This window comes from Aythya fuligula, chromosome 3 (genome assembly GCF_009819795.1).
Source record: "Aythya fuligula isolate bAytFul2 chromosome 3, bAytFul2.pri, whole genome shotgun sequence".
Classification (NCBI taxonomy): Eukaryota; Metazoa; Chordata; class Aves; order Anseriformes; family Anatidae; genus Aythya; species Aythya fuligula.
Window position 1 is genome coordinate 17914549 of NC_045561.1, and position 24636 is coordinate 17939184.

Here is a 24636-nt window from a genome sequence, read left to right on the forward strand (position 1 = left end):
CGGAGGAGGAGGAGGCGTCGCGGGAGGGCGGCGTGCTGTTCCTCGTCAACCGCAGCGGCTTCCCGCTGGACGGGCAGACGTGGGAGCGCATGTGGGGCCACGTGGAGCGGGTGCACCCCGACGGCAGCGCCGTGGCCGCGGCCATCCGCAGCGCCGCCAGGCTGGCCCGGGTAAGGGCACCCCCCCCCAAGCCGTCCCCGGGGTTAATTAGCGCTCATTAGCCGGCCTCGGGGCGGTGGAGGAGAAGGGGGGGGTCTGGCTGGGAGCGGGGCGAGTGGTGGCTGCGGGAATCTGCTCGCTCCGTGGCTGCGGTGCTGCTCCGGCCTTAATTACCCTGGGGGTTAATTGCGGTGAGTTGAGCCTCTGGGGGCTCTGCTCTGCCGGCTTCACGCTGCCAGGTAGTGCAGGACCTGGAGCACAGCAGGCAGATGCCTTCCTGCTCGCTAGCGAGGCATGGAGGGGTTGGAGCAGTTTCACTGCCCATACAAGAGTGTTCCCATCCACGGGATGCTCTCCAGCCCCACTGTGATGTTTACATCGGCCTCACGCTCTGCGGTAGCTCTGCTGTCTCCGGAGGCATCACGGCTTAGAAATCACAGGGTCAGGGTCTTCCATCAGTCTCTGAATTTCCCTTGCTGGGTTGATGCACGCCCTGCAGTGCTGTGCTGGCATTTCGGTCGTCCTGCTGTGTGCTGGGATGTGTACCCCCTTGTGTCCGAGCTGTGCCAGCATCGCCCTGCATCTCTCGTGCATAGCTTCACTGTGCTGGTTTTTGGGTGCCTGGGGTCTGTGCTGAGGCTGCACCCAAAATACCTGTGTGTTAGGAGGCGCTGAGCAGCAGGCAGCGTGCCACCAGCCCAGTGCTGTCAGCGTGCAGCAGGGAGTTGCTCTCGGTGCAGCACCTCGGGGCTCCTGAGGACTTGCTGGGCAATGCAAGGCAACAAAGCCTCCTGCAGTGTGACAACCCCAGCAGGGTTTTGCCTGGCCTGGGGCTCTCCATGGCCATAGGATGGGGAAAAAGCCCAGGAGTTGCTACATCTGGAAGCTTTAATTCACTTTATTTAATTACTTGCACTCCTGAAACTTGGGCTGTGCCTGGTGTGTGTAGTACAGCTCTGCCTTAGTGCCAAGAGTGACGGGCGAGTAATTCACCCAAACCAAAGGCATTGGGGCTGGAAGGAGCTTGTGAAACTGAGAAATTGCCTCTAATGAAGAGCTTATGCGTGGAAATTGGGATTAAGGGATGTTAATGAGCCTTACCCGTAACTTACGCTTGGAGTGACTGCAGGCCCGTCTGTGCACGCTGCCGTGTCTCTGTCGTGGTGCTGAGGGTGATAACAGCACGCTGCAGACCTGGCCATCTGTCTGCCTTCCATTTAAAATACATTTCTGTATGCCAGCAGTGTAAGAATCTCTATTTTCTTCCCTTACTGAGGCCTGTTTACAATTTGACTGGAGTAACTAGCTGAATGCTGGCTTGTGATCTCCTTGGGGGGACGGATGCTCGCTCCCCCAAAACAACAAACGCACAAAATCCCTTGCTCGTAGTGGAGGTGGGAGCCTGGATGGGAAAGTGTGTAACAGAGACGGCTCCAGACTGTTCAGCCTCGCTTTTTTTGTCTGTAATCGTTGGCTTGGAGTGCCTTTAGAGCTGTGATTTTTTGCTTTATAACCCTTAGGGCTGATCTGCCCTGTTCCTGGAGCAGCGTGGGGCTGAGCTGTGGCTGTGGTGGTGTCGTGGCCCCACGTGGGTTGTGTGCTTCCCTCCGTGTGTTGTATTGTGCCTGCCATGGGCACTGCTTTCTCAATTTGGGTTGGCATTAATATTTAAGCAAACCATTCCCTTGATTGTGTTTGTGAGAATTGTGTTAACTTTTAGCAGGACTTTCCCCCTCAGGCACCACTGCCTGTTTTAGCACGTGCTGACCCCTTTTTTTGCAGACACCCCCTTAAAATAAGGGGGATTATGAGAAAGAGCTGTCCCTTTCTTGCGTGGTTGCAGGCTGAGGAGCCACGTAGCTATGGGGATTAAATATGGATTGAGTGCCAGGCTTCTTATGGTGCTTAGGCACAAGCAGATGTCTTAGGGGATTTTTGAAAAATCCCATTATGGTGCCAGTTTATATCTTTAAGTGTCGTAATATCATTAAATATCTGGGTCCCAGGTGGTCTCCAAGGTACCCCGCGACCCCTGCCCAGCAAGCGGGCTGTCGATAAGCAGCAGATGGAAAGTTACACAGCCCAGGATCCTTGTCTCCTCTTATCTTTATCTCCTGCTAGAGGAAAACAAAGATTAGGCTTGAAATGAATCCTCGGGTGAGGGATGATGACAAAAGCAGCCCTGGGACTCTGCTCCTCTGAAGCGCCCTAAGCTAGAGAGGGGGGAGGAAAAATGTAAACCATTTGCCTCCTGCCCTAATCCGCCTGTCCCTCTAGGGAGGTGTTGGAGGGACATCGCTGGCAGCTGTGATGGGGTCCCCTTGCTGCAGCAGGGACGAGGCTCGCCCCAGTGCACAGGCATTTGCTGTCACAAGTGGGATGGTTTTGCCCGACGCCTGAGTTCACTTTGGGCTGGAGCCATCTGTGCCGCCGCGTGGTATCGCGTGAAGCGCCTGCCTCTGTCAGAGCAAATTGCTCATCCTCTCCACGGGGAGCGGTGGCTGTCTAACCTCTTTATTTCTATTTATTTCATTTTTTCGTTTGTCCAGCCCTCGGTGCCGCCGGTGCCAAACTACAAGCTCTCCATGTCGATCCCGGAATGGCTCCAGGCAATACAGACCTACATGAAGATGCTGCAGTATCCTTCTTGATACTTTGATACAGCCTCTGGGGAGAAGGCTGGCTTGGGCCTCGTGAATTAACGGGGTTTACTGAAGCACTCGGGCTTGGGATCATTTGGGGTAAAAGGACTTATCTCGGCACAGCTGAAGATTTCTGGTGGTACCCGCAGCCCGGAGCTTGTCACAGCAATCCTGTGGGCTGCGTAATTAACTTTAAATGATACTGAAGAATTTTGCTGTGGTGACACTGGTGAGAACAGAAATGCTCGTTTTGTAGTTGGTGTATGAGGATGTTATGATCAGATCATGATGCCTGGAGAAGTAGTATGGCATCTCTTCATAAAGGGATGATGGGGGGGCAGGGTTGTGGCAAACCCTTTCTCCCTCAGCCCTGACGGCCCCGAAGGGCTCCCTGAGGCCTGCCTGCTTGCTCAGGACCGTCTGCTCTCTGGAGCCCGGGGGTGGGCAGCCTTGCCTGTCACTCAGGGCACTAATGAAGGAATCCTCCCCACAGGCCCTGCTTTCGGTCCCTTTCTAATGCGGTCCTGAGCCACAGGAAGGCAGGGGCAGCGGGAGGGAGGCCCTGAAGCAGTGCATGGCTGTGGCGATGTGCGTGTGGGGGAAGCGGTGGAGTTGAGGAACGAATGTGAGGTCCTGGTAAGGATTAGGAAAGGATATGGGTGGCAGCTGGAAGAGCATCCGAAAATAGCGGGGCAGGCAGCAGCGGGGATCAAAGCCCTGTCAGGGGCTGGAGTCGCAGTGGGGAGGAGGCTGGGGCCAGCTGCGCTGTGGGGAGCGGCTGCTGTAGGGCCAGGCTCTGCTCTGCAGCCCTGCAGTGTTGCAGGGTGAGGGATTTGGGGTGTGTTTGTGGCGGGGAGGAGCAGGGCTGTGCCAGAGGGGAGGCCGTGTCATGCGGAGCCCAACAAATCGTTGTTGTTTTCCAGCGGTTTTGAAATCCTGTGCTCTGCTGTGGAGCAGAGCCGAGCCTTAGGCATTGGGTTTGGGTCTGTGTTCAAAAGAGCTTCAAAGGGTGCTGGGGAATGGGGTCTTGGCTTCCTTTGTGGCTAAAAGAGGCTGTGTGCTTTGTTCGGAGCGCTCTGGGGAAGGGCCTCCCGAATGGGGCTTTGAAGGCAGGAGGGAGGAAAGCCTTATTTCTGGGGAGCGCTGAGCTCCAACCGGGGCCAGTTCTGAACATCCTGATGCAAGCTGGAGCTTTATTTAGACCACGGTCACACAGCCAGCAGCTGTGCTACTCACCCCTTGCCAGGCAGCCTTTGTCTGCACGGAGTCGCCCCTTTCTGCCCTGGTATCAGCACTGCGATTTTGCTGGCGTGAGTGTTCTTGTGGCCGTGCTGGGGATCTGATTCAGCTGGAAAAACAGCCTAGCGAAAACAAGTGGCTGGTGCGATTTGGGTTTTATTTTATTTTTTTTTTAAGGGGGTGTTGTTTGTGTTGGACAGACCAGTTTCTGATTTATTGCGGTGCTGCTTGAACAGCTCTGCTCGAAGAGCAGAGGAGAGGCTGCTCTTGGTGCTGCTGCACATCAGCTTGCATTTCTAGCCGAGCGGTGCTGAGCTTTAGCTGGCGGGTGGCTGTTTTCTGGCATCCTTTATGATGAACTTACGTGCTCGTAGCAGTAACTTATGTTCCTGGTTTGCATTTAGCTGGACATTTCCATTTTAAGTGCCCTGTATGTTTTAGGGAATGCTTTATATTTCCAGATGTAAATGGCTGTATCTGCCGTGCTGCTTGTTTGCAGGTCCCGCGTGAGCTGCGCGGCTGAGTGAGTTAAAAACTTAGGAAGGAAGCCAGCTCTTTGAAACAGTGAGTGGTGTTGATTGGTTCGAGTAGACTACAAATGCCTTCTCTCCCCTGAAGGGGGGAATTTTGTCAAGCTCTGATGTAACCCAGTCGTGAGTGGGAGCTGGAGGAAAAGAGAAGTCATAACACACCGATGCCAGATGTGTCATATCAGATGTGTCACTTTATTTTTTTGGCTGTTCAAGTTGCTTTCCTTTAACAGACAAAACACAGATACAATCACACAGGAACTCAGTTCTTCGAGATTAGGAAAAGCAGACCTCTAAGTGGGTAAGTGTCTCTGGAAGTGGCCTACTGTCCTACTCCCCATAAGCACAGAGGGCAGTCGGCTGGCATTGTGGTGTTGTGGCAGGCTGCCTGGCGCAGCCCAGGCTTTGCACGTCACTCAGCAGCGATGTGGGAGCTGCAAAGCTTGAGTGTACAGAGTTCGAAAAACTCAATTCTTGCTTGTCGGTGTTGTTTTGGGGGTACTGTACTGTTTTTATGGGAAAAGTGCAAGTCCTGATGTTCTGATTGCACTACAATGCCCTTTACTGATGGTAAGAAGAGATCAACTGTGCAAAATACTGCAGAAATCTTGGCATTGTCTTGGGCTCAGTCGCTTCCCCGGGAGGATCACAAGGAATAGTTCAAGTCGTGGTCTTGCTGCTCCTCGTGCCATTCCTTCCATCTGGCTGACTCCTGCTCTGGGTGACACGGAATTGTGCAATACGAATGTGAACATGTGCACAGGGAGCGTGACGACAGGGAGTTGGGATCCCTTACATGTAAGAACTGTAATTATGACAGCTCTTTAAGAAGACTCAGTAAGTTGGCAGATTAGGGTGGGAAGTGATATTGACAACATTGTGCTTTTAGTTAGGGCAAAATTTAGATAAGCAGAATGTATTGACTTCTGTGGGCTGGCCCGTCTAGCTCTCCCGAGCTGTCTGTCACTAATTTAATGGTCCCTTGCTATAAATTCCAGTTCCCATCATAGCTCTAGACTTGAGGTTTTCATCTTGCTGACAGCAATTTTTACCACTTCCTTTCTCTATGCAATTTTACTGTACTGGTGGAACTAGTTTAGAGGAAACCCTGTGCTTTGAATAAATTGAGGGCTTTATACAAGCTTAAACCAATTTTCAGGTTGGTCATTCATGTTCAAATTTGTCTCATTACTTTTTCACAAGGAAGTGGAGGATGAGAGTGAGCTCACTGCTTGAAAGGCCCATGTTTTCTGTGTTGGGCTTGATGAAAGTCTGGTTTATGAGGACAGTGCTTTTTGCTGAAAGTGAACCAGTGGTGCTCCCAGCTGGGGGTGTAATCATGGCTTTGGATCCCCTTCTAAGTGGTTTCATTTCCTCTGCTTACCTGCCTTTATTGTTTGTGGCTTGGGCACTTTGTATTTGGCTTCTCTCCTTGTTGTCTTGCTTCTGAGCAACCTAGTTAGTGGTGATGGGGCTTCTGGAGAGCTACAGCTAGCGTCACTGGAAATGGCCAGCCTCCTAGGGCTGGCTGCTGCCCGCTTGCTGCCCATATTCGCCCCTATTTGGTGTATGTTGGACTCACACAGCATTAGGTCCTAACCCTGTGTTGGTTTGCTCCAGCTGCAGGTATTTCCTCCTGCAGTTGTCCTAGGCAATTGGTTCACCTGCTGCCAGGCCAGTTTTCATCAGAGTTCAACAATCACCCATACCTACAAGATTTTTATTTTTTTTCCTCCTGGGAGGCTTGTTCTGTTTCACAGGAGCCCTGAGCTGTGTCTCTGGGCTGCTTCCTTTGTCCTCAGCTGGCGCCTGGTGGACATGCCGTACGCTGGAGGAGCTCGTCTGGAAGATGCTTCGTGACTTCCAGCGCGGTAACAACGGGCCCCTTGTGCTGAGGCAACAAGCAGTGCTTTGAGGAGGCTGCTGTGGTGTGAGTGGCCTTGCTCGCTGCTGAGGGGCAGGAGATGTGTGGGGCAGGAGGCAGGAGCGCTGTTTCTCGCCTCAGATGAGGGGAGAGCCACACTGGGATTGCTGGTGTCCCTCCAAGCCCGGTGCCAAGCTCCCCTCTTGCTGTGCATCGCCCCTGGTGTGCAGGATCCCTTGCTTGCTGGTGAGCTAATGCAGGAGCCTGCTGGCAAAGCAAAGCTTGTGTTTGCACGTTGATCTGGCAAGGTGCTGCGTGCTGTTGGCTCCCACCGACTCCTAGAAGTTGAGGCTGTTCCCAGAGCCGTGATTTATGGGTGCGAAGCGTGTTTGTTTCATGTTACGAAGGCTCGGGCTAGTGACAGTGTTACAAGGCCTTTGGCAGCCTGTCTTCCCGAAAGCTGGACACAAAGAAGTTGAACACTAGGTGGAAACGATTAATATTTATGAATTCATGCGAAAGTTTCCTGAAGCATATTAATGAGAATTTCTGTTATGGAGGGCGGGCTAGATATTATTGAGATTTACTGTCAGCGTTGGCATCGTGCATGCAAATAAAGATGCGTGGCCGGGCTTAGGAAGGAGAGCATAAACTGCTTATAGGAACTCAGAGCATTAAGGAACTCGCAGCATTAGGTGACACGAGCTTGACATAACTCAGTATTAAAAATCTCCTGGGAAAAAGTTGGTTAGCTATCAGCTGGCATCTAGGCTAGCATCTTGGCTTGCCTGGGTTTGCTGTACCTGCACAAAAGGTTTGCAGGTGCAGGAGTGCTTTGCTAGGAGAGCACGCAGGTCTCCTGACCCATGACACTGTCCTTGGCAGAGGCTTTGTGATGTGTGCTTTCCTATGGGGCAGGCAAAGGACAGCGTGTGGAGAAGGAATTTGAGGAATTGCAGCCTGGAACCTGGAGGTTTCACATCTCTTTTTGCTTTGTTTGGGAAGAATAAAGCTGCCAGGAGCTTCTGAAAAATTAAGGAGAGGGAGCTTTCATGGGCCTCATGGAACATCATTGCGTTAGTTCCCAGCTACCCATCAGGTGAGATGGAGCAGTAATGTGGAACCTGTTCAGATGACTGGAAGGACTCAAATACAAATCCCACAAACAAACCCTGCTCAGAAAGGCAATCGAAGAGCCTGATGCTGTTTCCTTTTATTTTTTTTCCCCTTCCTTCATTAACACGTTTATGTAGCCTTTCTGGTCACAATTGATACCCGAGTGTGGTAACAATTCAGGAGTGAAATCAGGTGAAGCCAAGGCAGAGAGCACTTGTAATGAGTCATTGTTGAAGTGAGCCGGGTGCAATGGAGTTAGTTCCAGGTGACTTAGCTGACAAGCAGCCTCCAAACCATTTCTGCTTCAGGTGGAGAATGTGGGCAGGATGGATGCTTACGTTGGAAGCAGGACGGCAAAGGTAGCAGCCTCCTTGGAGGAGGGAAGAAAAGGGGTGTGGGTGGGAAGGAGGTCTAGGGACTTCCAATTTATCTGCAATTTTGGGAGAAATGCTCGAGCAAATAATCAAGTGTCTGGAACGTAACAAGGTGGTAAGTAACAAGCAACGTGAATTTAATCTGACGTGGTTTGTTTCTGATAGTTCCCCTCTGTGAGAGCATCGGAGCTGTTGTGTGGAAGGGATAACTCTTCGCTTCAGTCTGGCCTTTGGCAGCCTCCAGATAAGGCCGAGACATCCAGTCTAAATGAAACTCTTGGGACATAAGGACTCAGCCTGGTGCAAAGCTGGGCCTGGAAAGTGTTACTAACCAACATCTCATTCCTGGTCTAGCAGAGCAGTTGAGGTTTGCAGTATCTATCCCAGTTCAATGTTTTTTTTCATTAATGGCACAGATATGGCTGTTTACTCCTGTGCTTTGTGCCCCAAGCTGGACAAGGCTTTGCAAGGTGGAATTAGGCTTCGGAGTGATCTTGGAGAGCAAGAGAGGTGGACTGGGAGTTAACAGTGCTGGTTTGGTTGCAAAAATACATGCAAAGCTGGATTCAGAAGGTAGACAGTGTTTGCACTGGTGTGGTGAGCTCAGGTGAAGGGTTGTGTGCGAGTCAGTTGAAGAGAGTCTAAAAGGGAAAAAAGCAACAAACATTGCCCCAGGCCTAGAAAACGTGACCTGTGGGAAAGCTTGAGGGGGAGAGGGGTTTATCTAAAACAAAACCAAACCCTGCTTTTTCCTATGTTTGCAGAGAGGGCAGATTACAGCCTTCTGCATACACAAATGTGTGTTGCAAGAGGAGAGATAATAAATGGTCTCCTGCCCGCTGTGGATAGCAGAAATAGCTTCTGATTTAAATTGCGAAAATAAAGATTTAGTTTGAACGCGAGGGGACCTTCTTAGATGTGAGGTTAAGTATAGGATAGATTTAGTGGGAGCTTTGCAAGCCTTTGAGAAGCCAGTTAAAAGTAGGCTGGAAAATTATTGGCGAGGAGTGATTTAGATTTGGCTTATGCTACCTCGGTGGCTTAGGGATGCTCTGAAGGCCCTGGTCCCGATGCAAATGCAGTTTCTGAGGCTGTGGTTCGACTCGAGCTTGTTAGGAGCAGCAGGAAGGCTCTCGGTGGTTATTGAACTGGGTCATGCAGATAACCTCCGTGGCCTGTGTTGGAAACGCGAAGGAAAAAAGTGTTTGCTGGGTGTTCCCCGGGACTCTGGAGTACGTGCAAGGGTGGGGTGGCTGGATGCACAAGTCCTCAGGGCTCGGCTTAGCCCCCAGCCAGCTCTGTTTCTGTGCTCCATCAGCACTGAGCACCTCTTGCTCCATGGCATGGTCCCCGGAGCGAGGCTGGTTGAGCCCCTGAGTTAGGAGAGCTGCGGGGTGCCGTGGCCAGATCTGGGCAGCTGCAGGGGGCTGAGGAGGGTGGCCCCTGGGCCCTGGCCTTCCCTTCCAGTCCCTCCTTCCAGGGGCGGCTGTGATTCCTGCTTCCTTATGCTTGGATGCTGGACAGGAGGACCTCCTGCGGTCCCTTCCAAGCTCTATTACCCTGTGATGCGATGTAAAGTAAAGGAGAGCTGCTGCTGGCCTCAGAGGGAGCGGCTGCTGTACATCAGTAGGACTTCTAAGCAAGCAAAACGCCTCTCGTGTTCAATTTAAAGCTGCTTTAATAACCACGGAGCATCTCACAAAGCTGTACTTCAAACCCAGCGCAGACAGAGCCCATGTTAAATACAACTGAGTATTTAAATACCGCGAGTGTCGCTGCGACAGATGAGTTGGTACTAATTTGGCTGCTCGCTTAGGCCGATTACTTTGAAGGCTCCCTCCCTGGCTGTGAAGTCGCTGCTGTTTTATCCATGCTGACAGCACCTTGGCTTCATGGCAGCAGCGAGCTCGTGCAGGCGGGCGCTGGGAGACCTGATGCTGCTTGCCGTGATGCCGCGGTTACTCCAAGCCCAGTGTGAGCAGGGAAAGAGGTTTGGAAATTGAGTGGATCGCCTTGTTTGTGGATGCATCCTGTGCTGCACACACTTCTTGTGCTGGCGGGGAGGAGGCTCTGCAGCAGCTTCTGCCCGGCCAGCTCTGAGGAGCCCCTTGGTGTGCCCTCAACAGGGCTGCTGCTGCTTGCTCCAGTGGTGGGGCTTTTCTCACTGATGGTGGGCATGTTAGGAGGCAGGCTGGCTCTAATTCATCTTCTGTGTGGCAGGCAGAGTGTAAAGAGCAGCTGTTTACAAATGAAGAGATAATTTCCAGCTCGGATGAATTGGGTGCGGAATCACTGTGACAGGCAGTAATAACACTGGGGGCTGCGCCGCCGCTCGCGCTGCGTGCGGGGTTTGAAATGCATGGGATGTGTGTGTTGGGAAGGGGGAAAACAGATGAAAATATGCATCTTGAGCCATTAGTCATCTTCTCTAGTACAAATATTTCTATCTTTTAATGTCGTGTTTCCTCGAGAGCCGGGATCTCTACGAAAAGCTCTCCTCAGGGAAAGGATATGGTTAGAGGAGGCTTCAAAATAGAAGTCGTCCTTTGTTTGGGCTTTTTTTTGCTGAATATTTTACCTCTCTTTGTCTCCTTCCTACAATTTTTTAAAAACTCTGCAGGATTTGGGGATCTGCTGGCAGAATAGGGTAGGGTACCTTGTTGTTGATGGTGCAGTATCGCTCTGACCTCAGCTGAGATCAGATCGCTTGCTTCTCGTCACAGCGCCGCCCCCATCAGATGAGGCTGCTCCAGAGACAGAGTCCAGGTTCCACTAAATTCTGTGGACTTGCCAAGATCTTGGGGATGCATAGTTTGCTGCATTCCTGTAGGAAATCCTGCGTGAGAGGAGAGGAGCGGCAAGATGGTAACTCAGCTTGAAATGCCTGTGCTGACAGAGCTTTCTGCACAGCAGGCTTGGATAAAAATACATTAAATTCCTGCCTGCACCTATAGGCATTAGCTCAAATGGGCATTTGTAGCTTTCAAGGGATATCACAAAATTTCTATATCCTCTTTTATTTTATTTTATTTTATTTTATTTTTTTCTAATAGAAGAGAGCTGCATATTTTGAGAACTCAGCTAAATTTGGTCATGCTGTGGGAGCTTACATGATTGCCATCTTGCAGCTCAGCAGGGCTTTGTGTCACAGTCCAGAGCGATGCTCAGGGCCTTGCTGGGAGAGGCAGCGAGAACTGCTTTTCTCCAACCCATCTGCAGAGGCATGGAAGGCGCTGGGATACCAAACACCCGTTTATTTTTTCAGTCATCCTGCAGAAATTAAGAGGGCTCTGGCAGTCACTGAAGAGGAGAATCAAGTTCACCAGCACTTGCTGAGATGAAAAATGGAGGTGTCTAGCTCTCAGAGTACAAGAGGATCCTTTGTTCCAACTGAAAAGACTAAAACCCTCTTGTTTCTGCACCAGGTTAATGGAGACAGCAAGAGAAATGACCAGGGAGTCCCTACCTATCAAATGCCTTGAAGCGGTTATCCTGGGGATGTATCCTTTTGTGTGTCTGTGGCTTTTTCCACTGCAGCACTGTTGAACGTATTGCCCTCCCTGGATGATGTTTGAGATGCTCACAGCCACAGGTGAGTGCAAGCAGCTCAGAGACTTTCCATGGGATTGACCAACACGTTGCTGAGGTGCCTAGGTGTGTCGGGAGGAGCTCAGAGGCTGCGTGCACGGTTCAGAAGGGTCAGCTGGCGTTATCCCCACTTTGCCTTCTGCCTGGGTAATCTGCATAATGTCAGGAGCTGACCCAAAGCGCCCAGATAAGTAGCTGTCTGTGCAATCCTTGCTTTCTTCTTTAGTCTTTTTTTTTTTTTTTTTTTTTTGCCAGCTATTGTTGGAGCTTGCTAACACCTGACAAATGTAGGTTCTGTGCTACATTTGTCTAATGTTTACATAGCAAAGTCGTGTTGTGATTTTTTTTCTTTGCAGTTGTACTTAGTGCAGGAAAGTGCATAGTATAATTAACCATTGCATTAAGGTAAAGCTTAAATGCTTATTTCATACTCAAATCCAGAAAAGAACACTTTCTATTTAGAGATGGGCTTGCTTCTTAATCCTTTTGTGCTCTTACTGGTAAATAAACTAACTTGCATCATCCCAAAACACCAGAGAAGGACGAGGCAGGACAACAGGAATAGTTTTCTACTGGATATGCCTCACAGCAGCTGATCAAGTTTGATTTAAGACAAAGAAAACCCAACCCAAAATAAAATCAAAAGCAGAACAGCTCCTCGAATGTCTCTGCTGTGTTTTGCTTGCTGCTGCTGCCCCCTCTCGTGGCAGCAGAAACTAGCAGAGCCTGTGCGTAGTGCCCTGTGTTGGCTGATGTGAGGGGGCAGCTGCTGGGGCTTGTGAGGAGCTTTCTGAGAGCTTCCCCCTGAAATTTGCTGCCTACAGATGACCTTTAACCTAAGAGTACTCTGGTTGGTTTAATAAGTTTTGACCATTTTATTTTTATTTGGGGAAAAAAAAAAAAAAGCTTTCTCAGGAAAGGTTTTCTTCTGCCTGTCTCAAGCCTGACTTCAGGATTTTTTTGGGGGTAAAATAGTTGAAGGTTCTGGATTATACTATTTAGTGGTGTCTGAAATTTCTTTTTTTTTTTTTTTTTTAAGCTTTGGATGAATATTTTTTTTTCTGCACAGTACTTTCAAAAATGTTTATGGAGAACTTTTAATTGAGATTACCTCCTGAGAAGCCTTAGGAAGGGGAGAGAATGGGACAGGCTTGTCTTTTCCCGTGACTACTTTGCTGTCTTGGAAGCCTGCTGTGTAGGAACAGGGGCCACCTGCTGGGGTGGTTATCTTTGTAACAGCATGATGTTCAGCTAGTTGATTTTTTTTTTTTTTTTTTCCTTTCTTAGCCATGAGATTTTGATCTTCAGCATCAGCCTCCAGATGCGGACATGGTGAGGCCAGCAGCTGTGACTTGCTTTCTGAGGTTGGGCAGCCAAGGCCATTGCATGTGCCTGAGCTGAGCATCCCTGTGCGTGTGTGGTAACCTCTGGCTTCCTTCTCTGTCCCCAGAAATAAGGTTCCGCTTGCAATTTGTGTGCTGGCAGGCTTTGCTGTGTTGCTTGGATACTGGGAAGAGCAAAGCCGGGTTGGGTGGGCCCTCGGCGTGAGCCTTCATTCAAAGGCCGCCTCGTACAGAGCAGCTTAGCAAGATGTCACTTTAATTGAGCAGCTTGCTGCCTCCTGCAATTGGCCTCTGCAGCCCGACTTCTTATAAAACACTTGGGTAATCCCTCTTGCTACAGAATTAAGTTTTGCATAATTGCCTTCGCGCTGGATCTTGAAGCATTTTTATCTGGCAGTGAGTTAAATACCGGGCGACCCTGCCTGCACGCACCGAGGGAGCAGCTGCTGTGAGGTTACCAAAACCTCACACAGATCCTACGGTATGACATTGATTGCAGCCCTCTGCACGGATCTCCTGCTCTGCTCTGCATGGCTGAACTGGCTCCATATCCTGCTGCTTCCATGGCCTGCTCATCAGCGCCTAACCGGAGGCATTCCTCCTGCTGCCATCCCCAGGGTATTTTCTCGGTTGGGCTGTAAATCAGCCGGGTAATGATGCGTTCGCCGCATCCATTACGAGCGCCGATCGAAACTACTTGTGCTCAAGAAAGGGAGTAGTAAACCGAAAGGTGCCAGGGGAATTTTATCCGTGCCGTATTCTTTATTAAAACGCAGAGAACAAAATATCAGGGGGTAAGAGGGAAGCACGGCTCCTCAGGGGATCTTGCAGTGCTGTCTGTGACAGATGAATATAACTCGCTCCCATTGACTGCTGTGCACCTGTCCTGGTTCATGCGAGGTAACAGACCCGTAAAGTGTATTTATTAGACCTCCCCCTGCCCAGTAACATCATTAAAGGAGGAAGGGGAGAGCAGAAGTGTCTCAGGAGGAGAGATAATTTAATAGCTTCTGCACTAGGCCTTCTGCACATTTAATCAGTGGGTGATGTTTATTGCTGCTGGAGTCCTGGGCCCATCCTGTTCTTCCTGCCCAGCAGGCAAATTCCTGGGCTAGGCGTGAGCCCCTTCAGGAAGGGGCAGAGTTTTTCTGCGGTCACTGCAGGATGGCTGGAATATTGATGTCCTCTCTTTGCTTCCTGCCAGCTTGTCTATAGCTCGACCTGCTCACGAACTGAAATATGGACCAGGAGAGTCCTGCTGAGTAGCTGCTGTCCCTCTGGTAGCTCATCCCATCCAGATGTGGGCTTGGTGTAGCGCCCTGCCTTGCCATCAGCAGTCCCAAACCTGGAATCTCAGTGCTGCTGGAGCTTGTGAAAAATGCTGTCTGGCTCCAGGATGTGCTGTGAAGCTTCCCTGGGTGCTTGCCTCTGGCGGTTGGATGCCCTCTGACGTTGCTAGCAGTTGCTTAGCTGTTCTCAGAAACAGCTCCTCTCTGCTTGCTGAAGCCATATCTGATGTGTGAAGTGTGATGTTTGCTTTCTTCCTGTTCAACCTCCTTGCTCTAAGCTAGCAGCTTTGGTGTTGCAAGCCTAAATACAGCTGCCTCCTTTCACCTCTTGTCCTCTGAAGGTTGTGTGGAGCGCCTTACGGGGCGGCCTGCAAGGGCCTGGGGTCCTCTCACCCTTCCCTAGTTCAGGGAGCACCACGAGAGGTGGGGACCAGAAACCCTGAGGTTTTCTGTGCTCATTTTAACCAAAGTTGAGTGAAAAGGTCCTACTGGGTGGGCTCTGTAAGACACGCAGCACTACAACATCTTGTCCAAATTAAGTAGGGAGGATTTCAAGCACTGATTAGCGGCACAATGCGGATTCATCTGGTCAATACCAGATTAATCAGAAGGTCTGTTTTCACCTCTGGTTTGCGATGCAGAGTGGAAATTGTAGTGGGGACAGCTACCTGCATCCCCAGTGAGCGTCAGGAGTGATGCTGGGTGTTCCTGCAGCACTTGTGAGCCTGGCTACTGGGAGAGCTGGGCGCTTACACCCCTTAGGGCATCGGCGCTGGCTGGCAGGTCTGATTGACCCATCCATGTTGGCCCTTCTTTCTGAAAAAGGAATTAAATATACCAATTTGTTTTGAGATGCTGGGGGCTCTGCAACACCACTTTGCACTGACTTACTGACTTTTTTCCCCTTGTTCAGAGCTCGAAGGACAAGCTCTCAGGGCTGCTCCCCATGCCTGTGTCCCCTGGGTGTCTCCGCCAGTCTGTGTCCAAGTGCCATGGAGCACCATGTCCAGTCAGGGGCCCGGCTCCCCTGGCCTGCTTTTGGGGCCTGAGCACCTCTGACGTTGGTGTCTCGTGGTGCTGTGACACTTGCTCCTCTTGAAGGGCTGGCACCCTTGCCCCGTGTCCCCCTGCTGTGCTGGCTGCGTTTCCTCATGGCTGTGGGAGGCCGCTGGCAGCGAGCAGCCCGAGCCCAGCTCCCACAGAAGGCAGCTGTCAGCATGTCAGCCCTGTCAGCTGCTAGGGCCTGTCTCCAGAAATGTCCACGTTCAAAGCCCCAAGCCGGCATGAGGAAAGATCCTGCGTGTTAACAGAGCCGGGCTGGGTAACGCCAGCGGCCTTGCCCCCGAGCACGCTGTGTGCTTCAGGCCAAGCTCTGCCCTCGCTGCTTGGAGCCAAACGCCCAGCCAGCCTCTGGGGGTGTGCGAGCAGAGCTCATTCCTCTGAGAAGGTCCCTCCTGGTCATCTCTGAGGGGATCAGTGTCCCTCAGTGCCACTTTTGGGCTGTGTGGCCTAGCGGGCTGGGCCCTGGGATTCACAGCAGGGCCTGGGATCTGGAGGGCACCGAGGTTTTCGCTGCCCTCTCCCCCTGTGCTTGGTGTCAGCTCTGTGGCACATAATTTACTCCCCGACTCAGTCCCGCAGTTGCAGTCCCGGCTCAGAAATGCGATGACGGCTGTGGCATCGGCGTGTCCTTGCCTTTTGTTTGCCACAATACAGCTCTACTCGGGCAGAGCAGAAAGGGAAAGAAATAACAATGATAGACGGATGGAGGGGAAGATCTGACGTGCCTTTCCAGCCCGTGTGCTGTGTATTTCATCTCGGGTGGGGACTCTCATTAAGTAGTCGCTCGGCAGAAGCAACCTGTACCTAAAGGTTAATTTCCACAGCAGTTGTTGCTGGGTTGTTTGATGGTGGGTAATTTCCAGCCTCAAAAGAGTCTTTTACTCCTACCTAGTATTTAATGAGATTAAATTGCAACTCCTCCAAGACCTCGTGGCGGAAGTGTGTATGTGTGGCAGGTGGCCACGAAAGCTTTGTGTGGGCTTAATAGAAAGGCGCTCGGGGAGCAGAGAGAAAAAAACCCTTTCATAATGAAGGGGAAAAATAGTGGCGATGTTTGAAAGCTTCATAGGTGTTAATAAAAGATACTGCTTTTTCAGTCACACGGATTGATAAATACAATGGGCTTCCGTAGGAATCTGTCTGTAGGACAAAAATTACTCTAACGTGGCTTTGATGCACGCATGATGCTCCTTGGAAGGCCTGGGGCGAGGTGACCCTTCAGGCGAGGTGACTGGGATGAGTTTTGCGGCTGTTAGGGTAGTGCTGGGCCTGATCCTGACCTTGTGGTGTACTTAAAATTTGCTTTGTTTGGTGAAGGTAGTCCTGCAAAGATCCAGCAACACCGCCGAAGACACAAGGGAGGTTTTGTTCCCTGTTGGTGCAGTTAAGTTATTCTTTTTTTTTTTTTTGGCTTTGGACAGAGGTGATCTCCTTGCGTTTGACTTCAGACTCAGTGGAGCTCATTCAGTGGCTCTTGTTTCACTCCAGTTCAAGAGCTTTTGGGGCACAAGGGAGCCGGGGGGGTGCTGGAGATCTCCATACCAGGCAGCTCCAGCGGGGACCGACACTAGTCCTTCATCCTTCAGGCTGTCCCGATGGCATCTCAGTGGCGCTGCCGAATTACCCTGCGGCTGTATTTCATCGTCAGACCCAGCGTGGGTTGGTGGGGTCTCCGCTGAGGGAGGGAAAGGCACCTGCTGTCCCTGGGGACTTGGAGGCCTTGGGGTGAGCGTCAGCTGTCCGGGATTAGCAGCAGGGAGCCACACGCAGCGTAGGCGCTGACGCACGCCCACGTGCCTGAGGGAATCTCGCTCCTCTTCCCCTCGCCAGCATCCCGAGGAAACCACCTGGACCGGCGCGTAGCTCCCGCCTGAGATCACACATCGCTGTTACAGGGCTTGGCTCCTGGCCACTTCACGTGGTGCCTGTGAAATGGCCAGCCAGCAATCCAGGGACAAATCTTGCTTTTCAGAAATGTTTGCTCCTGGCCGTTTATCTGTGCTTATTTGGAGAAAATAATTATCAAGCTGGGAGCTTTCTTCTCCATCATTTCAGCAATATGTCACGAGTGCAAAAGCCGGTCTTGTACACGGAGTTGCCAGACTGAAGGCCAGCCTGTAGACTCCAAGCCAGAAATGCAACCCCAGAAAGGATTCTGAGCTCTTTGTGCTGCAGGGATGTGTGAAAATGAGGATAAGTAAACAGCCTGAGTCATACCGAGCTCCGACATAAAAGGGAGGGATGTTCCCTTTGGGGAACAGAGGAGTTTGGTATTGGTGTCACATAAAGGAGTTCCCAAGGATCTGGGAGGATGGTCTCTGATCCAGCACGCTGAAATGAATGCTGGTACTGTTGTTGTTTTGTTTTCTCTTCCCCCCAAGCATGGCTGAGTCAGGCCCTTTCCGGCCTGAACAGTTGCATCCTATTCTCTGAGTGCTGAAAGGGGCTTTGGGCAGCATCAATTATTTCTGGGGCACAGTGAGTGTAAATTTGTGCTTATCAGCAGGCGGGGGGCCCTGTGGTTACCGCTGCTGGGTCTCTCCCAGCTGTAACTCTGTGTGCTCGCTTCTCAACCCCGTTGGTGCCTTGACTCGGCGCACGCCAGATACCTGACGAACGGGCAGCCCTCCGTGGAGCGATTCCCCATCAGCTTTAAAACCCACTTCTCAGGGAACTATTTTCATCACGTGGTGCTTGGGATTTACTGCAATGGCCGGTACGGCTCGCTGGGCATGAGCAGACGTTCCGATCTGATGGACAAACCTCTGACGTACCGAACTCTGAGCGACCTCATCTTTGAATTCGAAGACTCCTATAAAAAGTACTTGCATTCGGTCAAAAAGGTGAAGATCGGACTGTACGTCCCGCACGAGCCGCACAGCTTTCAGCCCATCGAGTGGAAGCAGCTGGTCCTTAATGTCTCCAAAATGATGCGCACAGAAGTCAGGAAGGAGCTGGAGAAGTTTGCCAGGGATATGAGAATGAAGGTAGGTCCTCGCCTCCGGGCTGCCGTGTCCCAGAGGTGGCTGTGCAGTCCCACAGAGGTCGGTCGTGCTCCCCGGGGGGCTCAAAAGGCAGGAGGGGAGCAAACCCCTGGCAGGATGGAGCTTCCCCACCAGCTGGTTGGACTGAAGAGCCTGGAGAAAGGCGGGGAGATGGGGCTGTGGGGTTTGGCTGCCCTTTGGGATGAGGGGTGTCCCTGAGCGTGCCTCTGGCGCGGGGCAGGAGCTGGCCGCAGCCACGACGAGTGGGGATTTGGTGCCTTTCCAGCCTTCTGCTGGCAGCGGGAGCCGAGCAGGTGTGCTGCTAAGTATGGGGCTGGCTCTCGCCGAGAGGTATGTGGCATGGCCTCCGAGTTATTCTGGGTTCCCGGCCCCTGCCCTGCTGGCTCGTGGCTGGCAGCCCTCTGCCCGTTTGGCAGCAGCCCCTGTGTCCTGCTGCCACCTCTCCTGCCCCGCCGAGTAGCTCAGCAGGGTGAGAGGCGTGTGGTGACCCCCAGCCTCCACCTCTTGTACGTGTCCGACCCCAAGAGCTCCTGGAGGTGGCTGTCACAGGCTGATTTTAGTGCTTCTGGTAGAGGGCCCAGCTGTGATGTTTTTTTTTTTTTTTTTTTTTTTTTTTTTTTTTTTTTAATTTTTTAACATTTAAGTGGGGACTGAGTTGCTGACACCAACCAATTCTTGCAAGGGGCCCTGGCACAGCTACCACGTGATAACTGCATTGAGCTCCTCTTAACCTGGGGCAGGGTTTGCATAAACCCCAGGGGACTGAGGGCTCTTTGTGTGCCATCCACCCTACTGTCTGAGGCCCTTTGATTTTTCATTTTTTTTCTTTAGTGAATCATTGCCTTCATTGAGCGCATCTTCCTTCCCTCCCCCATCTCCCGCAGATTCTGAAACCCTCAAGTGCCCATTCTCCAGCGAAAGAGCGGTCCCGGGGGAAGTCGTTGTCCCCTCGCCGCAGGCAAGCCACCAGCCCGCAGAGACGAGCGTGCCGGAGGGACAAATCGTGAGTATTGCTGCACCAATGCTGCTGCCACCACTCGTGGGGCACAGGCTGAAGGCAACGATGTGTTATTGTACAGTACAGAGCTCGAGGCACGCTCACTGACACACATAGGAAAGCTGTACCAGGCATCTTGGTTGCCTGAGAGTCTCCAGAAGCCAGGAGTGCTGGTGTCCTGGTGTTTCTGTGACAGCCCCTCTGTGCAGTGCCTCCTCGGAGGCCCTGCTGACCTCTGGTTCAGCTCTGCAGGGTGTTGGAGGGCTGTGACAGTACAAGTGGGGCTTTCACCTTCTTTTTTCTAGCTCTTAGTGCACTTTTGGGAGAAATGAACCTAGTTTGGGGTGCAGGAGAGCCTTACAGAGAGGCACGTAGTTTGATCCTGTTTAAGGGCGTTCAGATGTAGGCATTAGAAAGAGGAGAATACCTCTAGGAGAACATCTCCTGGTGGTGGTGGGCGCCCTGCTGTCAGCGTCCCTCTGCCAAGCTGGATTCCCCGAGATGAGCGTTGTTACCGGGCTGTGCTGCTGACGGAGGGGTTGTCACTGAGGACCGACAGACAGGGACTGGAACAAGCGAGCCTTTTCTTGCCGAAGCAGAAATACTGCTCCCGTTGTATTCCTTCGCTTATCATCAGTTGAAAAACCAGACCACTTCCTTCGTGTGTCGCAGCTTCAGCTTTTCGCTGGGTGCTGAAGGATGGGCTAGGCTCACGCAATGCCTCTACATGGAGAAAAGTGAGCCTCCAGGCCACGGGCCTTGTACGGCCGCCAGCGATGCAGCCTGCCGCCCATACCTTACATTGGGAAGTCGGGTTCGAGCCGCGCTGCGTCGTGCCAGGAGGCTGACAGCTGTGAAAGCCCACACGTAACCCAGATCAGGCACATATTTGCCATCATTGCTTTTTAAATAGGCTCGCAGGCTCCTGCCTCAGCACTTATTTATTTATTTTCAAGTGGCTAACAAAGACGTTAGGCTAGCTTGCTAAAGATAACTTGGAGATACTTTAGCAGCAGGCTTTTATTTTTACTCCTGAATTCATACTGGGTCCACGATGCTGGGCTTTGGACGTCATCAGCACAACCCGACCTCCTTGTATAGCACCTGGATAATTATAGTCGTGGCAGGCCCTGCTCCTCCTTCACCTCCTTGCTGCTTTTGGAGGGATGGGATCACCTCTGGGGTTCTCAGAGGGCTGCTGTGGAATGCCCCGTGTCTCGAGGGGGAAACAGGACCCAAAGGCAGATTTATGGAGTTTTGCTGAAGTTTGGGCATGGTCATGAGACACCTCCCCCCCTTCCATTAGGGAAAGGAGGAAAGGAGCCACCCAATTAAAATTTAAAATTTGCAGTAGCTTATATGCAATTAGCACCAAAATGCTATTTTATAAGTAATAAAATAATACCCAGTCATATTTCTACACTAGTCCTGCCTCTGCAAATCTGCCTCTGCAAAAAAATGGGTGCACAGTGATAAATCTCAGCTGAGGGGAAAGACGAGAGGTGAAACTGGGTATTTTCTGCAATGTATTGATGCATCCTTGAGAACCTAGCTGCAGCAAGAGGCCTTTGTGTCACGCACAGAGGGAAGGACTCTGGGTAAGGCTGATGAGCTTGAGGCTGACTCTGAGCTGAACATCAGCCACGCTCATTGATGCTGCATTTGGTTTCTTCATGAATCTCTTATTTGCATGCTGTAATTACAGCTTTTTAGAGCATGCAGGGGAGGGGAGGGGAGAAGTGTTTTTTTTGCTCTAGCACGAGCTGGCAGGGGCTGAATGATGCGTTCGTTTGAGAGGCTTCACCTGCTGATGGCAAGCTGTTATTACAGCCTGCTTCTTGTCGACAATGAAATGGGATGGGCCTGCTGGGAAAAATCGCCCAGTGAAAAGCGTGCGAAAAGCCCCTGCTGGAGCAGGCACGGCTCCATTTCATCCTCAGTAAGGTGTTTGGAGGTGGCGGGGTTGGGAAATAGTGTCACATGGCGGCCTGCAGCAGTCTCTGCCCCTGAAAGTGTTTGTCAGATCTGTTTCCTTTTCATCTGATACTGAGGTTTTAACACGGTTGTGCTCTGGGTGTTGGCGTGACACTGCCCAGCTCTGGGATAACCAGAGGAGGCAGAACCATCCAGGCTTGCTTCAATTAAAGGGAGGGAAAGAGGGAGAGAGGTGTGGGAGGGGAAGAGGAAGTGTTAAGGGCTGGAAACCAGCTGTCTGAGGAGCTGGAGGAAAACACTGGATGACCAACTTGCTATTTTACTGCTCAGGCTTTAGCTGTGATTTCTGTGAGGACTTTGTAATTTAAAAAAAATATTACAAAGGACTTTGTAATTTTGTAAAAATTGGGAAATTTTTGCAGTAAATTGTCCCTGGTTCTGCACGTGCTCTCAGCTCCTGCGTGGCAGTGTTCAGCCCGTTGTTGAGCAGCGCCCTCTTCCCTCCTTTGCCCGCAGGCCCGCGGTGGTGGACAAGAAGGGAGACCTGGCCACGCTCAACGAGGTGGGCTACCAGCTCCGCATCTAACAAAGCCATAGGCTGGACAGAGAGAGGGCTTCCTTGGTGCTTCCCGCTGCACTTTACCTGCACTCCAGTGGAAGGAAAAAGGAATGGGACTATTTATTAACTCGTGGACATTGAAAATGGAAGTGTTACCTAGGAAATAGAATAGGGGGGGGATTTTTATTTTTATTTTGGTGGCAGTATTTATTTTCGTTCGACTCATGGAAAAGGCACCAGTGAGGAGAACCTCAAGTTGTTGGCCGGGATGCGAGGTTCTTTTCACTGTCTTGTGGGAGGTAATTCCAGGGGTATGCGAGTTTCTACAAGTAGAGTTTTGCTGTACAAGTGTTAATTGAGTTTGGACATTGTGCTGGGCAGTAGCTTTGGGACGACTACAAAATCAAACACGGTCTTAAGGTGTGCTGGGGTGCAGTGTTTAAAAAAATTCGCAGTATTAATATTTAATTCAGCAATAAAAACAAGCAGTGCAGAAGTGGCATGAGTTTTTAAATTGTCAACATTACCTCACTAAACTTAATAGATATGCAAAACTGTCAGTATTACTGTTTTGTAACGAATTTGTACCGTTTCCCAGCATTTCTGGTAGTATTGGAACAGCACTGGATGTGCTCTGCCACCTGTATTATTGTTTTGTGCATGTTGCTGAAGGATGTTAGGTAACAGTAATATGCAAGTGTGTTCTGGAACACTGACATCTTCAGAAAAAAATGAGTGTTTTTTTAAAACGACAGTAATTGAATAATGAATTTCTAAACTTTAATAATTTTTTATACTTTGTCACAAGCTTTTAGTCTTTCCAGACTACACTGCTGAAGCACAAAACCTAGAGATTGCTGTTTTGGAGAGACAAGTGTTCATGTACTAGTTTGTTTCTTGTGTATGTTCTTGGAATAATGGGAGAACTGTCAGAATTGCTAACCCGAGTCTTTCTGCTTTCCTTTCAACACTTGTATGCAACTTTGAACCTTGTCTTTGAAAGGCTGAGCAGGCTCAGACAGTGATGCCTTGACATCTTATATTAAGATCAGACATCACAGGCTGAAGTGAAGCTTCCACCGTGCTGCTGTAGGGAGTTTTTTGTATGTGCACTGTAGTAACAGATGCTTAGTCAGAGCTGAATAAAGAAGCTTGTGTTGGAACAAATTCAGCAATAAAATCAACTGTATGTCTGAAATAACCGAGAATCGAGCTCACCTGCTTCCTCCCTCCTCTGTCCTTCCATGCGAAGATTGGGCCAAGGACCTGTGATGGATGGCAGCATTCTCAAGCGGAGGGGTAAGGCTTTCCGTGGAGCCTGCCTTTCGCGTTAGTGAAGTTCTCTGGAAGCATTTGAGGGCTGCGTTCCTGAAAATATTTCATTAGGTGCCTAAACAGAAACTGGACACTTCCAAAAGTCCAGCTCCTACCCGTTGTGCTGTGCTCCCAGATGATACTGCCGTGGGACTTGTGTACTGCCTCTCCTGGGTGCTTGCTTTCGTTGGAATGGCAGAGCAGACAGGGCAGCAACACAACAACAACGATGCTTAATCAAATTGAAGGATTTAAGCTCCCAGAACCCTTCTTGTCTCAGCCAAAAATGGAATGGGTACAGAAGGAGATGAGTGCACGTACACAAACCTTATTGCTCAGAGAAGTTAGTGAACCTCATCTACCCAGGGCAGGAAGACAACACCGAGACCCAGCAACCTTCTGCAACCAGGAAAAGGCTTTTCAATAGTCAGGCTTCACAAGGCCTAGAAAGGCTTTTCAAATGTATTATACTTCTTTATACAAGATGACTTTATCGATTACAGGGAGGCCTTTCTCATCCCTCTCACCCCAGCCTTTTTTGCTCCTGTGTTCACAACAGGATTTTTTTTGGGTTGGGAGTGAAGTTGAAGAGAGGGAGATTATTCTTTTGGTAGAAATTCTTGTGTGATCTGACATCAGCTGCAGAGTTTGTTTTACACTTTGTGCTGCTCAGTATCTTGTGACAGTTTTTTTCTTGTGTCCCTTAGATTTTTCATGGGTAAAACACTGTGGAAAGACTTACATGGTGATCAGCTGTATTCTATAGCATGAGGTTACCTAGTATCTTGCAAGTTTTTCTATAAAACCATTGTTTACTTCAGCTTGAGTGACAGTGGTTGGTATATAGCTTTTGCCAGTGTCCAGAGCAATTTGAGTTATTTTCTCTTAACCTCTAACTTATACTGAAACTCTTTTATGCTATAGAGCTGTGTGACAAATTGCTTTTGGGGGTGGGTCTTGCTTTGAAGTTCAGTTGAAATATTCTCTTGGAACTTGCTTATGATGGCATTTGTCTTAATTGTGGTTCTAGTGACTTTAATTCCCTGCAACATCATCAAATACTGTAGAAAACATGCATGCTGCTCTCTTTTTCATTACTTGTATGCTTAGGCACAGTATAAGACTTCAATAAAAATATCACGGTAGTCTTTTTAATGATGTAGGGTTATTTTTTGTCTTGTCTAACACTGGCTATTACAGGTAAGTGTCCAGGTTGTGATATTCCAGGAAAATATCATTTTATTAGGTTATAGTCTAGAATCAATGTGGCAAAAAGGAAGGAACCAAAGCAGCTTTTTGTATGCTAAATACCTACATCCATTATTTACTGTTCTACAAAGAAGTTTATGCATTAAACCCTTAAACCTCCCCTAACCATTCACTGGGTTACACTGACAGACTAGAACAAGTCTCTAAACCCTGAAACTCCCTTGCTGCATATTCTTTCAGTACTGCCTTGTCCGTTTCCCTAACAACATACCCTAATGAAATAGAAAAAAATCTTACTTCCTGAATGGGTTGCCAGGGAGTGGGGTATGTTTTCAGAAGGCTGTCATGTTTACTGCCTTGAATTTGGCCATTTAAAGTGTCACAGTGACTTTTTAGAAGTTTAAGAAGTAA

At 50.2% G+C, this 24636-nt stretch overlaps 1 protein-coding gene across 1 annotated transcript; it reads left to right on the forward strand.

Moving 5' to 3' along the window:
* VASH2 (vasohibin 2) lies at positions 1–24152 on the forward strand. Its single transcript, XM_032184646.1, has 7 exons — positions 1–170; positions 2709–2797; positions 4815–4871; positions 11350–11424; positions 17812–18193; positions 19096–19214; positions 21660–24152. Exons 1-7 carry the CDS (start codon positions 90–92, stop codon positions 21727–21729), a joined length of 873 nt encoding a protein of 290 aa, XP_032040537.1. The 5' UTR covers positions 1–89; the 3' UTR covers positions 21730–24152.
* The last annotated feature ends 484 nt before the right edge of the window (positions 24153–24636 follow it).

Excerpts from the sequence above, each read along its gene's own strand:
- VASH2 (XM_032184646.1), top strand. The coding sequence starts at position 90 with ATGTGGGGCCACGTGGAGCGGGTGCACCCCGACGGCAGCGCCGTGGCC. Across the intron at positions 2,798-4,814 it reads ACCTACATGAAGATGCTGCA|ATACAATCACACAGGAACTC; the intron begins GTATCCTTCTTG and ends GACAAAACACAG. Across the intron at positions 19,215-21,659 it reads GCGTGCCGGAGGGACAAATC|GCCCGCGGTGGTGGACAAGA; the intron begins GTGAGTATTGCT and ends CTTTGCCCGCAG.